The 19909-nt window shown below is 41.5% G+C and overlaps 1 protein-coding gene across 1 annotated transcript in view; it reads right to left on the bottom strand.

The window, feature by feature from the left end:
- Positions 1-16331, bottom strand: part of CENPF (centromere protein F, 350/400kDa) — a 62046-nt gene extending 45715 nt beyond the window's left edge. Inside the window, exons 1-7 of the mRNA XM_010853061.1 lie at positions 16215-16331; positions 13281-13483; positions 11836-12032; positions 4922-5043; positions 4408-4499; positions 2148-2439; positions 847-1049 (exon numbers count right to left, since the gene is read on the bottom strand). Of these exons, the coding sequence (XP_010851363.1) occupies positions 847-1049; positions 2148-2439; positions 4408-4499; positions 4922-5043; positions 11836-12032; positions 13281-13442 (1068 nt within the window). The 5' untranslated portion in view covers positions 13443-13483; positions 16215-16331. The remainder of the gene's footprint in view (positions 1-846; positions 1050-2147; positions 2440-4407; positions 4500-4921; positions 5044-11835; positions 12033-13280; positions 13484-16214) is intronic.
- Between the last annotated feature and the right edge of the window lie 3578 nt (positions 16332-19909).

Below are 19909 nucleotides of genomic sequence, written 5' to 3'. Positions count from 1 at the left end.
CTCCATAAGGGCAGTGCTTTTTGTCTATTTACTCACTGCTACTGCCGCATCCCAGGTCTAGAACAGTGCCTGACATATAGCAGACTGTCAATAAATATTTGTCAAATGAGTCAGTAAATGACTCAAATTGAGTCCAAAAACAGACTCACAGATTTAGAGAATGAACTAATGGTTGCCGGGGGGAAGGATGGGTGAACGGGTAGTTAGGAAGTTTCGGATGGACAAGTACACACTGCTATGTTGAAAATGGATAACCAACAAGGACATACTGTTCAGCACAGGGAACTCTACTCAATGACGTGTGGCAGCCCGGATGGGAGGGGAGTTTGGGGGTGAATGGATGCATGTATATGTATGGCTGAGTCCCTTCGCTGTTCACCTAAAACCATCACAACACTGTTATCAGCTATACCCCAATACAAAAGAAAAAACTTTAAAAAAGAAAAAAGGTTAAATGGCAGAACGGTATATATTGGTTTCCATGAGTAGATCATTTCAACTCTATCATGTCCTAAACCTCTTTTAAAGCTCCATGACTTTAAGTGCCTCTTCTACGTATCAGGCACCTGCCAGATGTTGTATACACATCTTTATTCTTCACCACCCTCTGAGGTGTAAGAAATCAGCGACTTGTCCAAGTCCCTCAGCTAAAAAATATACAGTCCAGATTTGACCCAGATCTACCAAATTCTAAAAGAACTTTACTATTCAACTGCAATCAATACTGCGTAGCATATATTGATAAGCTTCATTACTAATATTTATTTTACAAGTCTAAGCATACTCTTTCCAAATAATTGTATGAAAAAATGCAGATTTATCAATAACTAATGAAAAGTTGAGTACCTTGGCTGATGCCTGGTCATACTGTGAAGTTGTTCTCACTAGTTCATCCCGGTTTTTGTTCGAAACTTTCTCTTTTTCATTTAATTCCACTTTTGCTTTCTCCAGTTGCAGTTGGAGTTCTTGAAGTTTATTCACTTGGCCTTTCATTTCTTTTTCTTGTCCTTGCAGACGTAGTTCCAGCTCACTAATCTTGCTCCTTAGTTCTTAAATCACAAACAAAACCCACACTTCAATTAACATGTATTTTTCACAAAGAAATTTACAACTAAACTCAGAATGTATCACCATTACCACACTCTGAAATCTTTGGTGAGTCAAATATAAATCGATTCACATTAAACAAAGGAGCTTTTAATCGGATTTAATTTCAATATTTAGTTTTTTTGTTATTTGTATTCAAAAATCCTATAAAAAGCAGAAGAAAAATTTATGTTTTCACAGAAAACTTGTGGCAGGGGGGAATGCTTCTCTAAAATCAGGAATAGTATCTTATTGAGAAAACTGCAAAAAGTGTATCACATATAAGACCCTGTGTTAAAATTACCACTTGGTTTTATACACCCACAAATATTTCTTTTGTACCCGTATCAATGCAAATGAGTGCTAAGCAGTGAAAAATTCACCCTCCTGTATTCTCTAGTGGCTTTACCTCCAGTAAAGAGCAACAGAGTGTGAACCTCCTCTACTGCCAAAATTAACAATTTTTTTTCATTTTTTTCTCCCCACATATACACAATACTGGTTCCAAAGGCACTGGCCGTGCAATAGCTCTCACCAGTGCACGCTGATGGTGATTTTCAATCTATCACAGCACTGGAAATTATCATAGTCTGCAGAGCAGATTCCCAAACACCACCTGGCACCCCTGGCTGTCGGCAGCAGCGTGGGGCAGCAGCCAAGGTTACAGGTTTGCCCCCATATGGCCAACCTGGCAGCACACAGAAAAGCCGTTCTGCAGACACATGCCACACCCCTGGCCAAAACCAGCTTGTTCCACAGGCCACAAAAGGAGCCAGGTGAGAAGCACAGGGAATGTCAACAGTAACCACTTTTCCCGGCTTCACAAAGTCAAAGCCACTCACCCTACTTTTGAAGTCTTCATGGCACCAGCTTTTTAGTAAAATAAAGGTATCTTTCCTAATGATGATAGCTTTTTTCATTATCCCAAAGACACTATTTCATATCACCAGGCTGGGATGTTTGTTGACCACGGATGGGTCTAACAAAACCGCTTTCTAGGATTAAAAGTGTCTGGAGTCATGTCTGAAAGTATCTCAGGAAAATTTAACTCAAGAAGTTACCTTGGTTCTGTGCTTTTAACTGGTCCAAAAGATGAGAATTGCTAGAATTATCACAGAAACTGCTATTAGCATCTGTTTTCCCTATTTGCAAAGTTGATCTACTCGGAGTCACTTCTTGTTCCCCAGAAAAATGAGATGCAGAGAAATCTCTCCTAACTGGAGTTTTCAGAGTGTTAGATGAAAGACGGCTTGGGGTTTTTTCTTGTTGCCATGAGAACACAGATGAAGAAGCCTGATGTCGGGCGATGTCCCGGTGATTCATGGTGCTTTGGGGAATAGCCTGGCTTGCTTTCTGTGAAAACAGAAGCCCTTCAGAGCCCTTTAGAAGTCACAATATTTAAGACTACGTACTAGACTCACAGACAAACATGCTTATGAAAGAGGAAAGTGGTGGTGGTGGAAAAACTACTACATGTAATATAGATAAACAAGATCTTACACACAGGGAACTACATTCAATAACTTGCAATAAACTGTGACAAAAGAATATGAAAAAGTATGTGTGTGTATGTGTGTGTGTGTGTGTGTATTTATATAACTGAATCACCTTGCTGTACACCTGAAACTAATACAACACTGTAAATCAGCTATACGACAACTAAAATTTTAAAAAAGACTACATACTTATTTTCAAATAGAACATAAAGCCACGCCAAGAAGGTATTCAATAGCACTTCTACTGTGTACCAAGAAAGAACATTCATCAAGTCAGGGGACCCACTGAGTCCCATCACCCAGTGAGATGCTCTAACGGTCAGACTCAGCACTGGAGGGGAAGCCAGCACCATCTGAGGGCCAGTCTCTTTTAACTGGGCTCAGCTTCTGTATTTATCCTGCATCCCTCATATACTTCATAAAAACGCATGTGAGTACTCACTGCCATTTTGAATTGTGAAATATGATTTTCCTTTGTCCATCCTTGGTCACTTCCCCCTATAGCTTTGCACACAGAGACTCAAAATTCATACTAACCAAAGAACTCTTAAATGTTCCACCATACCGTTTCCCCCAAAAAACTGTCCTAAGAGGCATTTTGTATTACATAAGACACATTTGTGGATCTTCTGCTGTTTAGAATCCTTTTTGTTCTCTCTGCCTCCATTCTGACAAACATCAAGTTGCAGCTACGGTAGCTGAGTTAAATTTTTTTATAGCAAGGGCTTTTCTCACCACGGGAAGAGGTTTAATGCTTCTGGAGACTCACAGTCCTCCACAAAATAACTCTGGGAACAGATGTCAGGGCCAGAATTGATACCATTGACTGAAATGGGTAACAAAACAAATGATATTTCCAAGACAATCAGAAGTTCACTGTTTAATTTTTATTCGTGTTGAAAGCAATGCCTTTGCTATGTATCAAAATTCTGGTGATCTCAAAATAAGGGTTAAAGGCTTAAAAAAAATTAAAATTGCTAAAACTCTAATAGGTACTTTTTGATCCTCACTATTTAAGGCATCTACTTATAAATTCAGCCTCAACCTGTCTGCTAAGTTGGGCCATCTCACCAAGTTCACATGCTTAGTGGAATTGTGCCATTCAGTATCAAACTGGAATTTTTTTCAAAAAACAAATAATACCATGTGAGCAGAAATGGGAAAGGTATATTCTACAGATACCAGGTTATTTTCAGGGTCAGTCCTGTAACTCAAAGGTGGGGTTCCCAAAACATGCGTTTTGTTTATTTTATTGAAGTTAAGCAAATCTTTCACCCACCTCTCTCAGCCTTTTTCCCCCTGTCAAACTGGAGTTTAAATCCCTTGTCAGCTACTTATTTAAAAGAACTAGAGAGATTATGTTGACAACATTCTCACCTGAAATAAACGTTTCATTAATAACGATCCCCACACCTCTCACCCCTGGTAGCAATCACCAATTCCATCAGAAGGTCTGAATGGGAAGCAACTGCCTCTAGGTGCCAAAGTCAGCCAGGAATAACTCTGGTCCCACCCTCTCCAAACATATTCTTTATCATAAGATCTTAACAGAGAAACTTGAGTATGTTTCCACAGTTTCTGGGGAATTTGGGGCCTATTTGATATTTAGGGATAAAGTCATCTGCCCAATCCATTTTATTCTACTCTTAACCTATTTTTAAACTTAAAAATATCATAACCAATGAGCCAGGAACTCTGTTTCCTCAGTGTAAGATAAACGGGTCAGTCCTATGTAGTGCAGATTTTTCTATCTTTGCTCTATCCTACCTATATCAAAGTACTTCTTCAACTGCATGCTCCATTAAAAGGCCCATAATTAACTTACCTTTGCCTGCAAGGCTTTTACCTCTGCCTCTAATCTTTTTCGTTCTTCAACTTCTTTATTATATTTTTCTTTTAGATCTTCATATTTGGAACCTAAATACAGACAATGAGATACAGTTTCAGTTTGATCACTGATTTTGCAAAGAATCATTATGATAGTCTAGAAATGAGTATCTTCATACATCAGATAGAAAGAACATTTTGGTTAAGGCAACCAATACTGCTCAAATTACCCAAATATTAAAATACATGGAAACACAAGTATTTTGAATATTCCAAAGCTGAATTATTTTAAAAAATACCACAGACGGATAAAGTGAAAAGCTTAAAGGCTTACTGATGGCGCAACATATTTCAACAGATATACAAACATGTATGTAACTAATGGCTGCTTTTTGTTGTTGTTTTTAATGCTTAAATTAGAAGCTGAATTCAAGGTTCAATGATTTCATTTCTTGGGCAGAATTAAAATCTCAACAAAAGAGCTATTTATACAAAGGGAAAAGAATCCTTACCGCTATAATACTGGCTTGGTGTGAGCGGAGTTGCAAAGATTTTTTGTGGTGTAAGGCATGAATTCAGAGAGACATCCGCAGACTGTGCAGCTTGTTGGCTTCTTTCAAGTTCAGATTTACACCTGTGAGAAAACGACCCGAGAGGATGCCACAACCAGAGTCACAGCTGTGGAACACCAACACCATACATTCCCAGAGCGCAACAAGCTGACAAGAAAACCCACCCTCTAAGGATTCCTACCACTGCATTTAGCCAACAGACACTTCATAAGAACTAACTTGCGAGACAGTCCTTTGTCTCCACAGGAACTCAGTCTGGTTAGGAAAACAGAAATATAAGCCAGCCAGTAACAATGTGATAAAGGCTATAATGAAGATCTGTAATAACCACTATCATAGCAAAGAAGAGTTGGGAGGGTTGGGACACATTCCAACCAAATTTTATATTCTAGGCCAAAGAAAGACACAGGGCTTACTTACCAAAAAAAAAACAAAAAGCAAAAAAAACACACCCAGAACGTAAGACAGGAGGACATTGGTATCATTGAAGCAGGGGCTCAAATCTTGAAACTAGATAACATTACATATAATACTGTCATTATATTAATAACATAGACTTTGGCAAGATCCTTTTGACCTACCTTCTAGAGAAATGAAAAGAAAAATAAACAAATGGGACCTAATTAAACTTAAAAGCTTTCGCACAGCGAAGGAAACCATAAATAAGATGATGAAAAGACAACCCGCAGAATGGGAGAATGGAGAAGGCAATGGCACCCCACTCCAGTACTCTTGCCTGGAAAATCCCATGGACGGAGGAGCCTGGTAGGCTGCAGTCCATGGGGTCATTAAGAGTCGGACACGACTGAGAGACTTCACTTTCCCTTTTCACTTTCATGCATTGGAGAAGGAAATAGCAACCCACTCCAGTGTTCTTTCCTGGAGAATCCTAGGGATGGGGGAGCCTGGTGGGCTGCCGTCTATGGGGTCACACAGAGTTGGACACGACTGAAGTGACTTAGCAGCAGTAGCAGAATGGGAGAAAATACTTGCAAATGAAGCAACTGACAAAAGATTAATCTCCAAAATATACAAGCAGCTCATGGAGTTCAATATGAAACAACAACAGCAGGGCTTCCCTGGTGGCTCAGTGGTAAAGAATTCACCTGCCAATGCAGGAGACGTGGGTTCGATCCCTGATCCAGGAAGATCCCACGTGCCATGGAGCAACTAAGCCCATGCACCACAACTACTGAGCCTGTTCTCTGGAGCCCCGGAGCTGCAACTACTGAGCCCATGCATCACAGCTACCGAGGCCCGCACGCCCTAGAGCCTGTGTTCCACAAGAGAGCCACCCCTGCTCACCCCAACTGGAAAAAAAGCCTGTGCAGCAATGAAGACCCAACACAGCCAAAAATAAATATGTAAATAAAAATTATTTTTAAAAAAAATCAAAAAATGGAAGATCTAAACAGACATTTCTCCAAAAGAGACAGATAGATGGCCCAACAACATGAAAAGATTCTCAACATCGCTCATTATTAGAGAAATGTAGATCAAAATGTAGATAGTCAGGCATCACCTCACACAGGTCAGACCGGCCATCATCAAAAAATCTACAAACAGTAAATGCTATAGAGGATGTGGAAAAAAGAAAACCCTCCGGAACTGTTGGTGGAATGTGAATTGATACAACCACTGTGGAGAACAGTACTGAGGTTCCTTAAAAAAGCCAAAAACTACCATATGACCCAGCAATCCCACTACTGGGCATATACCCTAAGAAAACCATAATTCAAAAAGACACATGTATGCCAATGTTAGGGCTTCACCAGTGGCTCAGCAGTAAAGAATCCATCTGCCTGAAATGCAGGAGACATGGGTTCAATCCCTGGGTTGGGAAGATCCCCTGGAGAAGGGAATGGCTACCCAATCCAGTTGTTTTTGCCTGGGAAATCCCCTGGACAGAGGAGCCTGGCGGGCTACAGTCCATGGGGGTTGCAAAAGAATCAGACACAACCTAGTGACTGAACGACGACCCCAAATGGTCACTGCAGCACTATTAACAATAGCCAGTTTATGGAATCAAGCTAGATGTCCACAGACAAATGAACAGATAAAAAAGATGTACAAGTATACAATGGAATATTACTCAGCCATAAATGGGAAAGAAATTGGGTCATTTGTAGTTAAATGGATGAACCTAGAGTCTGTCACATAGAGTGAAGTACGCCAGAAAGAGAAAAACAAGTATCATATATTAACACATGTATAAGGAATCTAGAAAAATGGTGCTGATGGGCCTATCTGCCAGGCAGAAACAGAATGGACTGTGGGCCGGAGGCAGGAGAGGGCGGATGGACGAGAGAGCAGCACTGGCACATACACTGCCATGTGTCAGACACACGGCTGGCGGGAAGCTGCTCTGGACCGCAGGGAGCATGGCGCAGGCCCCGTGACGACCCAGAGGGCCGGGATGGGGGGCTAGCAGGGAGGCTTGAGAGGGTCGGGACATACATGTACTTACAGCTGGTTCACAGTGTTGTACAGCAGAAACTAACCCAATATTATAAAGCAATTATACTCCAGTTAAAAATTAAATAAGTAGAAATTTTAAATCAATAAAAACATAGCCTTGACATACATACAATGCCTTTTATGACATTTTTTTAATGCATATATAAAAATTAAGTTAACTTCATGCATGTAGAAAAGATACTGGCAGGAAACAGACCCAAAGAAATGGAGACAGTGAGCTAAACACAACCACTCTCAGTATGTGTGGAGCATTGGCTCTAAGACCCCTGCAGATGACAAATATCCAGGGATGCTCAAGTCCCTTATATAAAATTAGCAGTAATACCTTCAGCCCTTCATATAGCTAGGTGTGGAACCTGAGGATACAGAGAACGTGGACTGTGCAGGTGTCGAGTATCCTTACCATTCAAGTCCTAACACCTTTCAAGAGAACTCAGTTCTTGCAGCTCGACCTGTGTCTCTGATTTTCCCTTAACACAAGAAACAAAAAGAAGCTCCTCGGACAATCTCTAATGATGGGCACCATTCTCTTTGCCAAGGACAGATTACTCAAAGCAGGGAAGGAAGAAAGGAATAAAGGAAGGGCCTCAGTGCCCTAGCTCCCCCCGGCTCTAAATTCTACCCGAGAAAGAAGAAGTAATGTTATGAGCTGAAAATGGCTATGCAGCAAATAAAACCACCTTCGAATTTACAACAGATAACACCTGTCCAACAGAAATATTCTATTAGCGTGAAAAAAATAACAAGAAATAAATGAATTCAACCTTAATATTTCACTCAATATTTTTGATATTATCATTTCCCCTCACTCAATGCAAAGATTATTAATAAGGAATTTTACATGTTTTTGTACTAAATCTTCAGCATTTGGAGTTCAGTGTGTACTTCCAGCACACCTCCATTCACACTAACCACATTTCGAGTGTCCTACCGCCACATGTAGCCAGTGGCTACCATACTGGACACGGCAGGTCTACAGACGTCCCAAGGTGTAAAAGGTTGGTGACTCCGGAGAGAAATTTTGAAGGAACTTGCAAAACTGGTGTTTCTTTTCCCTCTCAAATTCACATCTTATCCCCTTTTCCCTATCTTTTCATTTGAAAAAGTTTATTAATTTTAAATATTAAATAAAAATATACCCTGCTGTTATTTTTATAAAGCTTTGTATCGCCTGTCTCCTAGGGGAAAAAACACACAAACTATCACCACTAAAAAAATGTACTAAATTAAGCTCTTTTCTACTAGGTTTCATTTAGCCAAGCATCTCTTCCTCAAATGTTAAAATATGAATGTTTGTCTAAATTATTAAAATCAATATTTCTAACACTGGCACCCAAAATGTTCTTTTCAAAGAAATAATTATTTCAGCATACTGAAGTGAACTTCCTACTTCCCAAGCACCTGCCTTCCAAAACAAAGGCTTCTTTCATTTATTCATTCAACAAGTATTTGAGGATTTGCAATTGCCAGGTGCTAGGAATACAGTGATGAACAAGACAGACAAAGATAAGGTTTAGGAAAACAAAGAACAAAATAGACATTTATTTATCATTCTAACATTGTGACTTAATACGACTTAATAGCCACCTTACCACATGGATAGAAAACAAAATTAGAAAAAGACTGCTGTGTACCTAAGTTATCATCTTCATAAAAAGACAAGCATACAATCAATCCTTGGTACCTGCAGAAGGTTGGTTCTAGGACCCTCTTAAATATTAAAGGGCTTCCCTTGTGTCTCAGCTGGTAGAGAATCCACCTGCAATGTGGGAGACCTGGGTTTGATCCCTGGGTTGGAAGATCCCCTGAAGAAGGGAAAGGCTACCCACTCCAGTATTCTGGCCTGGAGAATTCCAGGGACTGTATAGTCCATGGGGTCGCAAAGAGTCAGACGTGACTGAGCGACTTGCACTTTCACTTTAAATACTAAAATGTGCAAAGGCTCAACTCTCATATAAAATCACATAGGTAGCATTTGCATAACAACCTATGCACATCATCCTGCATATTTTAAATCACCTCTAGGCTACTTATAATACCGAATATAATGTATATTCTATGTTAATAGTTGTCAGCATGCAAATTTAATTTTTGCTTTTGGAACTCTCTGGAATTTTTTCTTCAAATATTTTTGACCCTAGTTGGTTGAATCTGTGGATGCAGAACTCAAAGATATGAAGAGTCAACTCTTAATTTTTAAATGTTCTACCTTTCAAAAATACATTTGCTTTGTAGGTAGAATTAAAATAACCACAAGCTATGCCTGGAAAAAAGTTCTTGGTATCAAAATACTTATTAACTACAAATGGAAAAACAGTAATTTACAATCCAGAAATTCAGGTGACACCCTAACCAAGTGACGGTTTAAAAGTCAAATTGAATCATGTACCCTCTTTTACGAGGCACTGAGAAAGGCATGTAACTAGTTCTGTGACACTTTTACCAAAAATTCATAGCCTCAATCTGACCCAGAGATTCTCTCCAGGATGACTCTGCCCTCCCAAAGGGCATCTGGCAGTGCCTGGTGGCACTTCTGACTGTCAAAATTTGGAGATGGGGTAAGTGCTACTGGCATCTAGTGAGTGGAGGCCAGGAATTCCATGTACCCTATGGTGAACAGGGCAGCCTTCCACAACAAATAATCCAGTCTAAGTGTCAACTCTGCCATTGCTGAAAAACAGCGGGCAAATCCAAATTGAGTACTATTGTACTAAAGGGGTCTAGTGCTCCTTAAAAATGTCAAAGTCACAAAAGTCAAGACACCATCACAGCTTAGGGAGAAAAGAAAACATCCACGAAATGCAACATGGAATTCTGGCTCAGGTCCTGGAGTACAAAAGGGACATTCCTGGAAAAATGAGTAAGGACATGACTGGAAAAATGAGAAATTCCAATAAGGTAACAGTACTGAATTAATGTTTATTTCTGGTCTGGTCATTGTACCCCAGTTATGTAAGGTGTTAACAACTGATTCTGGAAGTATGAAGTTATTTAAAAATAAAATTTATTCTTAAAATTTCTAGGGGAACATTCGCAGAATTAACATGGGCAATTTGCTAATCTTTTTTGCTTTTAATCTTCCACTGTTAGAATGAGAAGATTCCATTTATAAGTTAGCAGTGCTCAAGTCCCACTAAACTTTGATTAATGCCTCTAGTTGTTTAGGAATTTTTCTCTTAATGGAAAAATAGTAATAAGCGCTTTTTTAAAAAATTGCTTAAATGTGGCATAGGAATTGGTGATTTTTTTCCCATTTAACAAGTATTTTATTGGTTGCCTTTTATAAGACGAGCAGTTTTATTTTTTTTTAATTGGAGTATAATTGCTTTGCAATGTTGTGCTTAGTTCCTGCTGCACAATAAAGTGAATCAGCTATATGTATATACTCGCTTCCCTCTTAGACCTCCCTCCTACCCCCACGCCCCCATCCCACCCGTCTAGGTCCTCACAGAGCACTGAGCTGAGTTCCCTATGCTTTACAGTAGGTTCCAGCTAGCTATCTGTTTCATACAAGGTAGTGTATGTATGTCAATTCCAATTTCCCCCACCCCCACCTTCCCCAACTGTGTCCGCGTGTTTCCAGGGCAGGAACACAGATGCAGTCAGAGTGAAATCAGTGAATTGATTATGTAATACTTAAGATGGGAGAAGGGTCTCCCGGATGGGGATCTCAATGGGAAAGTCTTCCAGAGTTCACTTCCCTCCTCCCCAGCCGAGATTCCGTGGCACCCAGCTGGCACCCAAGTTCAGTCGCTCTCTTCCACATCCTCAATTACTCCATTGTCTTCTATCCCATCACCCTTGCCCCCAAACCCTAAATCAATCCTCTGGGATATCCTCTCAGCATTTATATCCCACATGCTAAAGAAAAAAAAAAAAACTCATACAACTCTATAGACTGGTTCCACTATAAATTCCTAGCCTCCAATCTTAACTGAGCTCTCAATGCTCCTCATCCTTTGGGAATTCCCTAGTTCTCTCCTCTACAACAGCTTTTCCATGCAGAGAAGACACAAGCCATCAATACAAGCCACGTTTTAACTTCCCTCCATCTTTCCAGTAACCACTGTTGACAGTTTTGGAATTTATCTTTGCACCCCCCTAGTAACACACACAGTGCCTGGCACATGAGGCAGCTTAATAAACATATGCTGAATAAGTAAATGAATAAGCCAGCAACCATTTAATGAATTTACACAGCCCTGAGCCATGCAACAACAGGACTGAAGCATATGGCAACTGTCCTCAAATCATTGTTCATTCCACTGGAAAAAAAAAAAAACACTGCAATATGTAGTAATAACATCATAAAAAGGATGCATCTGATAAATACATATAAAGACATCCATAATAAATACTAATCCCAAAAAAGTTACCTTTTAAGTTCCTGTTCCAGCTTTTCTATTTGTTTTTTGCTTGAGTTCAGTTGACCTTCTTGGAAATTCACTTGTGACTCCTTGACTTGAAGTTCATGAGAAATCTTCTGCTTAGTCTTCTCCAGATTTTCACATATTTCCATCAAGCTTTGGTTCTCCCTTTTCAGGTTTGCACCCTCAGTTTTTTCATTCTCAACCTAATGGGGATTTTTCAAAAGGAAATACATCACTTACTCATGAACTTATCAGACATATTTGTGAAATCTGAGTCTAACCCTGATGACTAATTTTCTGAGATACAATTGTAATAATCCAGAAGTCAATGCTTGATGAACAGAGAAATCCTAGATGATCTCATTTTGAAGTTTATTAATAGAAAAGTTTTACAAAGTCATGTATTACACTGTCTTTGGTTAGGTCTACACACACCAATCCTAGAGAGGCTTTAATATGCTTTCGAGAATTAAAAAAAATTAACCTTATAAACCCTCTCTTAGCTACTCATTTTCAAGTTCAGTTGCCAAAGCCAGTAAATGTAAGAAATTGAAAAATTCTCCCACTAGCAAAAACATTTTAGAAGCAGTAATTGTTATTACTACTTTACTATGAAAGAAGTACTACTTAAGTGTCCATTTACTAGTCCTGGAGAGATCTGGGAACTCCACGGTGAAAGCTCACTGTCAGAAAGCAGTATCTAGGAGACTTCTTCGGAGAAGGCAATAGCACCCCACTCCAGGACTCTTGCCTGGAAAGTCCCATGGACGGAGGAGCCTGGTGGGCTGCAGTCCATGGGGTCACTAAGAGTCGGACAAGACTGAGCGACTTCACTTTCCCTTTTCACTTTCATGCATTGGAGAAGGAAATGGCAATCCACTCCAGTGTTCTTGCCTGGAGAATCCCAGGGACGGGGGAGCCTGGTGGGCTGCCGTTTATGGGGTCGCACAGAGTCAGACACGACTGAAGCAACTTAGCAGCAGCAGGAGACTTCTTTGGTGATCCAGTGGTTAAGGCTCCCTGCCTCCACGGGTCCTGGTTTGATCACTCACTAGTCAGGGAACTAAGATCCCACAAACCGCACAGCCCCACCCCCCCAAAAAAGCAGTATCTATTTGGGCTGCATAGTGTTCTCATACTGACCCCAGATTCAGAGCCAGAGACTTTTGGCCATGTTGGTGCTGAATGCAAAAGCAATGTCCAATTCATGGTCCCTAAGAGAAGTGAAAACGGAACTCAGCACTCCTACACATGAGCACATAAGCAGAAATGAGGACAGAGGATGCAGAAATAAGGTAATCACAATAAAAAAGACTCAATAGAGGGGAGGAAGGAGGATTACCACCTGAAGACAGCAAAATCATCTTTCTCTAAATTAAAAAAGGACCAAGATAAAACTGTTGATCCAAATAACGAGTGAACAGTTTTAAATACCAGCATTTCAGTGCTACCTTCTGTTTTTGCTTCTGCAACGCAGCCTCCAGGGTCTCAAGCTGAAACTGCCGTTGCTGCCTTTCTTTCTTCAGTTTGTCGAGCTGGCCTTCAAGCTCTTGAATCTTCTGAAGAGCTCTTGTAGGCAAGCCTTCCTTCCATTCTTCCAAAGCCCAGCTCATTTTGCTCTCCTTTCTTTATTACTCAAACATTTATAAATAAACTGAAAAGAATAAACAGACTGTTGATCCTACAAGGAAACTTAATAGTCTCAGAGACAAACTAATCTACATAACCACCTCTAAGAATCAAATTTCAAAACTTCTTTCAAAAGATAACAAAGTATAGCATCCATCGAGCCACCCTCTGCCAGGTGACTCCCAATACCTCTGACTGTGAGGTAGTTCATAGTATGCTCATTTGGTTTCACCTTGCTTTCTGTTTTTCTTATTTCTCATTTCTTACTTCTCATTAGGCCACCTGCTTTCTACCACTCAGTTCATTTTCATTATACAAGGTATGAATTTTTTGGTATAAGGCTTCTGGGGAAATCGGGCTTACAGGACAAAGAAAATACATAAGTTATTTTGCAAATGCTCGTCTTTCTTCTCTTCGTGTCATTAATTCCCACTCATACTCCATCCCCCTTCCTCCAGGAAGACTTCCCTGAGGACATCATGTTTCCCTGAGCACAACTGGTGTTTTCTCTCCATGAGAGTCTCTCACGGCACAGGTACCTCCTTCTCCTCCCAAGTGATTATCATTTGTTGAGTCAGTGCATGAATGAACAAAGTATGAATGCCATACTAGCACTAGAATCACTGCAAAATGCAGTCAAGTCATTCTCCAGACCAACTGTGACCAGGAATCAGGTATATAGCCTTAGTGATTCAAATCCCTTCTCAGCTATAGGCAAGATGTGTGGCCTTGGGCGTGTTATTTAACAGATCTGTGCTCTGGTTTCCCTGTTTGGGAATAATAATGGTGGTGACTCCCTAAACCTTTAGAACTCTATCTCCTGATAAGCCTTCCATACATATTAGCTATTAGTCCCTGAAAAACACTTTTTCATTTGTATATTGCTACCTATGGTACCAAGACAGAAATGGCCTACCTCTTTCTCGGACATACTTAGAAAATTTAAGTCAGCTGAGAGAAAAGTATGGCAATTATTCTTTTCTCATTAGCCTTTAGAACTTAAATGGAAGAAAAAAAGCATTCATTTTCCAGTTATTTTAGCAAGAGGATGAGAATCTGTTTTTTTTACTAAATGAAGTTCACAACCATTTTAGTGTTTTGTTTCCATCAACTTCATCAAGGAAATTTATCAGCATGATTAAAAATTAGTCGATGAAAGTACTAATAATTTTTTTCCCAAAAATTAAAAGAAAAGCAAGGGTCTCGGAAAGCACATAATTTCAAGCCTTGGAAAGTTGTTTTCTCTCCCATTCTCCCCTCCCCCTTAATTCTTTGAACACAGTATCTTAAACCCATTCCCATCTACCCAAAAACGACTTCAGGGAGTATTATGCCTCTCCAGCAACAAAGACAATTTACACTGCCCCAATAGGCAACCTTATCTATTATAAACTAGCTAGTTCATTCAGGAGTTCAGGGGTACCTTCAGAGGAACACAGCTATAACTCCTAAACAATTCTGCCAGCCATGGAAAGCATTACATCAAGACACCATAGCAAACAAAATATTAAAACGAGCAATTTAAAAAGATGATACAGATGATGGAAATAAACAGGAGGACAACTGGCAAGTTAAATGCTTTTCCATTTCAAAGTCTAAGATACAGCAAAACATAAACGGTTAAAGCAATCACCAGACCCAAGATAATTTTGATTGGAGGGGACGACTTCGACAGGTATCAGTCATTCAACAACCTATATGGAGCCACTGGGGCAACAGGACCAAAAAAATTTTTTTAATGTAAATCTCAAGATGAAAGAGGCAAAGGGGGTGGGGGGCGGAGCCTGTGAATGAAAACTCTGCCTGCTCCTCCAGACCAAGCTCGAGAATAGGACTCAAAGTCGCTCCGCGGTTGCACTGTAGGCGGGGACTCGAGTTTCTTGCCGAAGATGGGGGATTCTGATACAGGGAAAGTGTGAACCCGGCCTGCAGTACGTGATGTGCGCGAGTCACAAAAGAGTTTCTTTGGGCACTTTATGGGGTTGAGTGATTCGGACCTGGGAAGTGTCCTCCACTTGGTTAAGATAGAAAGAGCATTTCTGGAAGGATCATAGTCCTGCAGATCCTTTTTGCAGGAACCTTGACTCCTGGGCTTTTCTTCACACCCCACCCCCCACCCCCTTTGCCTCTTTCATCTTGAGGTTTACATTTTTGTGGCTGTCCAGTTGCCCCAGTGTCTACATATAGATTGTTGAATGACTGATACCTTAAATCTGTCGAAGTCGTCCCCTCTCATCAAAATTAAAATTTCTGAGTCCTTATCCCATAGCGTAAGCCAGGTCCACAGGCGCAGTCCAATAAATGCGGAAAGAAACGGAAGGCAAGAGAGAAAACGCTCTCACAACGAACAATAGGCACACCAAAGCGTTGCCCAGATCAAAACCCTCAAATCCCAAGTTTGCATCTCCTCCAAGCGACAAAAGACCGATGTCCAAATTTCAAACAGGAGGTGCAGAAAGGTTGCCAGTGAAACCTGCTGAGCTTCAGGTCCCTTACCGTACAGAGGAATCAGTTTCCCCCAAAGGGCGGAGTAAGAGCTCCCGACACTAGTGCAAGCCCACTTCCACCGGGAGCACAAGGGCGCCGAGACCCCTAAGAACCTGGCCCAGGGCCGATTCTCTACTCCCTCGGGTGGGAGGCACCTACAGTGCCGAGAAGCGCCATCCCACAGGCATCGTCGCCCAGGAGCCCCCAGCACAAGAACCGCGGCTCCCTCACGCCCGCCGCCAGAGCTGGGACCCAAGGAGAACGCTCACCTTGCTGGCGGGAGAGGGCAAACAACCCTTCTGAAAGGCGAGTCCTTGTCCAGCCTCCGTGAGCTGGAGCCCAGAGGCCAATTCAAACCGCCCGCGACCGCCACCCGTTTTCAATTCGACCGCTTCCGGCCTCTAGACTGAACTCGGCTCCAAGCCTATTGGTCACTGTCAGAGGTTGTGAGCCAATCGGCTTCCGCGTAGTCGAACGGCTGCCTCTGATTGGCCCTTTCGGATGGATTTAAAAATCAAGCCAAGCCCGCAGAGGGGCCGGGGCTGGTGCTACTGGGTTTTTTGTTGTTGTGGGGAGGCGGAGCCCACGTGCTTTAGCTGAGGCTGGGAGGCGTTAGGAACCGCTGTTTCCTCCAAAGGCAGCGAATGGGACGGCGGATTAGGAGGGTGTGGTCTATCGGCTACAGCCAGCGGGAGAGGGCTGCCAGGTGAAAACTTTTTAATACTTCACACACGTATCTGCTTATTAAATATATATAATTTAGGACATATCTACTAAAGTACTATTCTGCCAGACATTTTTCCTCCTGTGTCATTCCTAACAATTCTTTAGAAAAGTATTCTTGTTTTTATTTAAAGGTTAACTGAGGCACAGAGAAGCTTAAGTCTTGAAATTGAAATCTAGAAGATGCAGGGCCTCACGTTTAACTGCTTCTAAACAGGTGATTCTTAGCATTTGTTATCTGCCATTCCAGGGGAGAAGATTGTACCCAGAAAAACCGTGAACGTAGGATGTAACCCCCTCTTTTCTTATGAAGCTCCCTAGTAATGTGTGTACTTAATGTACCATAAACTAAAAATAATGGGCTTCCCTGGTGGCTCAGTGGTAAAGAACTTGTCTGTCAATGCGGGAGAGGTAGGTTCCCATCCCTGGGTGGGGAAGATCCCCTGGAGAAGGAAATGGCAACCCACTGTGGCAACCCACAGTATTCTTGCCTGGAGAAGCCCTTGGACAGAGGATCCTGGCAGGCTACAGTTCATGGGGTCGCAAAAACAATCCGACAGGACTTAAATACTAAACAACAGCAACAAACTAAAAATAAGCCGCTAAAGACTGGATCAAAACAATGAATTGTTAAATTACTATTTCTCTGACACTACTGTGTTCCTCAGTAGATTCCAACCTTTCTGTTTACCTTCCATTAGGCTGTTCCTGCAGCCCCTTATCCTTCACTGAAAGTTTACTCATCCTTCAACCCAACTCAGACGTCGCTTTCTTCTTAAAATTTTTGCTCTTCCCACCCACCCCTTGAAATAATTCCCTAGACTTTTCCTAGAGTTTGGCTTATACTTCACTATAAGGGTTTTTGCTGTGTTTTAAAATGGATGGATAGATAAATATAGGTATACATATAGATATCTATTTTTGTCTGGCTCCCCCTGCAGACTCAAAAATTCTTGTAGGGTAAAATCTTTTTGAATTCACCTTTACATTCCTAGCAACTCCCTAGTAACTTTGCACATTGTAACTTAAAATTATCTTGGCAAGTAAAACTGCCTGCTGGAGAAAGGCCTTGTTCTCCACTCTCCTTAAAGCCCTAAGGAGAGAGGAGGGAGCAGGTAGGGGAGAAGAACTTTTCTCAGACACTGCTCTGTGAGTCTAGTATCTGACTGTTCCGGGATTTGAACCAAATTCCAACAATGGTTACAGCTGCATTGTTTTCCAGGGTAATTATTCAACTATTTATTAGCTGTCAAAGGAAAACAGAACTAGAAAGAACAGAACAGAGCAGCCTGGTAGGCTACAGACCATGGGGTCACAAAGAGTCAGACCCAGCTGAGCTCATGAGCATGTGTTATGAAGTTAGGATTGATATTTTTACATTTTCCCATCTAGAGATCCAGTTATTCTACTACTATTTGTTGAAAAGATTATCCTTTCTTTTTTGAAAGCACCTTTGTTAAAAATTAACTGAATATACAAATAAGGATATATTTGTGCCTCTCTTCTGTTTTACTGATCTATATTGTCTATCTTTATATCTGTAATACACTTTTGATTACTGCCACCTTATAGTAAGTCATGAAATTAGGTAACAAATTCTTGATTTACATTCTGATCTTTTAAAATTGTGTCTAATCTAGGGCCTTTATCTTTCTTTAAAAAATAGAATAAGAATATAAATTTTTCCAAGAGCTTTCTGAAATTTTGATTGGGATTATGTTCCTAGGTGAGAGATTAGTGGTCAACACACTTGGATTTCACTTGATTTATATCATCAGAAATATTCAAGCATTGGCCCAGCAGAAGGCTGAGAGCCACTACTGTGCAAAATCAAGGGAGGGCCCTGTATGTGGCCATGTCCTCTGCAAACCTAACAATGCTAGAGATGAGTATAGCAGAAAAGGCCAACCCGCTGGCAAGCATCAGGGAGCAATTCATTGCACAGACTCCCTAGCATCCTGGAGCAAGGCCATGTTTTTTCCATAGAGAATGACTCACCATCTGAAAAAAAGCACCCTGATGTGCTGCTGTCTTTATTAAAGACCGAGCACCTGACCTGAGAACATCAGACATGTCCATCACTAGCTGTGTATTGTCAGACCCACCAAGTCAGGGGTTCTAGTGGGTACAACAGCAAACCATTCTATGATGGGCTCCAAGTAGGTCCAAATGGCATGAATAACTTACATAAATAGATAAGTGGCCATAGGTCACCTGTTCTGCTTCACCAAGACTTTGTCTCTGTGGATATCTGAGATCTTACAGTGCACGCGTGCATGCTCAGTCGCTTCATCGTGTCTGACTCTTCACGACCCCATGGACTGCATAGTGCACCCGGCTCCTCTATCCATGGGATTCTTCCAGGCAAGAATACAGAAGAGGGTCACGATTCCCTTCTCCAGGTGATCTTCCCGACCTAGAGATGGAAACCGCATCCCTTGCATTGCAGACGGATTATTTTAGGTTCCCCCAAACAAGCCAACAGAGGAGAAAATGCCTGATCCTCATTCACAGATGGCTTGGCTCAATGTGCTGATGATCACCCAGCTGATCACATCACCACCAGCAGGGCAGCGGGGCTTTCAGGACAGCCTTGCACACGATGCTCCTGCAGCATCATAAGGGGATCTCCTAAGGAGATCCTAAGGGGAACTCCCTGAGCAGGGAGTCTGCACTGAGGGGAGAACCTCCCCCCACCCTGACCACCAGGCACAGGCCGATGCTTCTGCACCTAGGGGGACTCTGTCCCTGCAAAGGGTGGCTCCGTGGGTCCTGGTGCCTCAGCTCTAGCTCACGGTGTGCTTCCAGAGCAGCAAGGAACCATTGAAAGGTTTTCCCTTTTCCAGTATGCAAGAGGTTTTCTTGAAGCAGCATTTTTATCAAGAATGATTTTTTTTTTGTAGTAAAGACTCAATACTTTGAGAACTGTGCTGGGGTGTCCTGAAAATAAACTGCTGTTCCCTACAGCACCACAAGAGGAACAACCCGTGGGTAGAGCTGTGAGCAGAACAGTCTACTGCCTGCTTCACATGGAAGAAAAGGTAGCCCACGGTCAGGATGCACCTCTGGGCAAATGATTTGGCTGATTGATCAGGGGCCTGGAAGAAGCAGGATTAAATTATTAATATTATAAACAGTTTTAGAAAAGGGGGTTATGGGTAGACCTTATAGGAAAAAGAACAAAGTATTCACATCTTTGTGTCTTACGTCAGTACTCACTGGCGAGCATCCACCACAGAGG

Source organism: Bison bison, unplaced genomic scaffold, assembly GCF_000754665.1.
Source record: "Bison bison bison isolate TAMUID 2011002044 unplaced genomic scaffold, Bison_UMD1.0 scf7180017864322, whole genome shotgun sequence".
Lineage (NCBI taxonomy): Eukaryota > Metazoa > Chordata > Mammalia > Artiodactyla > Bovidae > Bison > Bison bison.
This window is presented reverse-complemented; position numbering and strand designations above follow the sequence as displayed.